The sequence below is a fragment of the Anneissia japonica genome, unplaced genomic scaffold (assembly GCF_011630105.1).
Source record: "Anneissia japonica isolate Jap-2015-1 unplaced genomic scaffold, ASM1163010v1 scaffold197176_len1031_cov193, whole genome shotgun sequence".
Lineage (NCBI taxonomy): Eukaryota > Metazoa > Echinodermata > Crinoidea > Comatulida > Comatulidae > Anneissia > Anneissia japonica.
Window position 1 is genome coordinate 1 of NW_022732596.1, and position 1,039 is coordinate 1,039.

Below are 1,039 nucleotides of genomic sequence, written 5' to 3' on the forward strand. Positions count from 1 at the left end.
TCAGGAATTTTCTGTAAAAAGATCAAAATAATGACCTCCTTACGTTCCTTGAAAAGCCGTGACAATGCAAACTGTAGTTCGTATTTGCACCAGCCACTATCCAAAAATGCTTCTGTTATTACACAAATTGTATGACGACTAGCATCAATGCTTTCAATGATATTTGTTGCTATCGGTTTTCCAATGTCAAAATCCCTTTTATGAAAGCAGAGTTTGAACCCATTTTCTTTTTCTAACTTTTCACGCATATCTTTAACCCATTTTTCATCCTCACTACTATGGGACACAAATGCATCATACACATAATTATTATCCTCATTGTCAAGTGGTTGGTAGCCTTTTGTATGCGCTCTGACAACATAATACAAATATTTTATATAGTATCTCTTTTTAACAATTGCAATTGTAATTATAATAGTTAATATCAAACCTGTTCCGATAACTATCCAAATATATAAAGGAATTTTATGGTCACAGTTAAGATCTTGCGGGTGGAAACTTAGAATAGGTTTGTTGCGGTAGGCTGGAGGGGAATCACAAATACACTCATTTATGTCAACTATGGACACCTTGGAAGAGTCAATCCAATTTCTGAACCATTCTAAGTCACATGTACAAGCAAACGGATTGCTACCACCAGCAGCCATCTTTTCCAAATGCGGCATACTATTTTGGAACATAGATTGATTGAAAAGATTAAATTTATTGTTGCTCAGATCTAGATATTGCAATCTCACTGTAGGTTTAAAGAGGTTATTTGAAAGCGTCATCAACTTATTATGGCTGATGGACAAATTATTAAGACTTCTAAGATCAGCAAAAGAGTCCACATGGATGTTACTGAAGCCATTACTGGAGAGGTCTAACAATCTCAGTTCCGACAACCCATTAAGAAATAACACCGGACTGTCCATTCTTAACAGTAAATTTAAGTTGTTATGATTTAAGTAGAGTTTCTTTAGAGTCTTCATTTCAGAGAAAGCATTCTGGTTTATGTAATTCATATTATTATTACTTAAAACTAATATTTCCAGTTGCT

The 1,039-nt window shown here is 34.2% G+C and overlaps 1 protein-coding gene across 1 annotated transcript; it reads right to left on the reverse strand.

Moving 5' to 3' along the window:
- Positions 1-7: 7 nt before the first annotated feature.
- On the reverse strand, positions 8-1,039 carry LOC117115746 (toll-like receptor 3; the record flags this gene model as incomplete). Its single annotated transcript, XM_033259671.1, is given in 1 exon segment — positions 8-1,039. A coding segment is annotated over 1 exon segment (1,032 nt), but the record flags the coding sequence as incomplete, so codon positions are not given.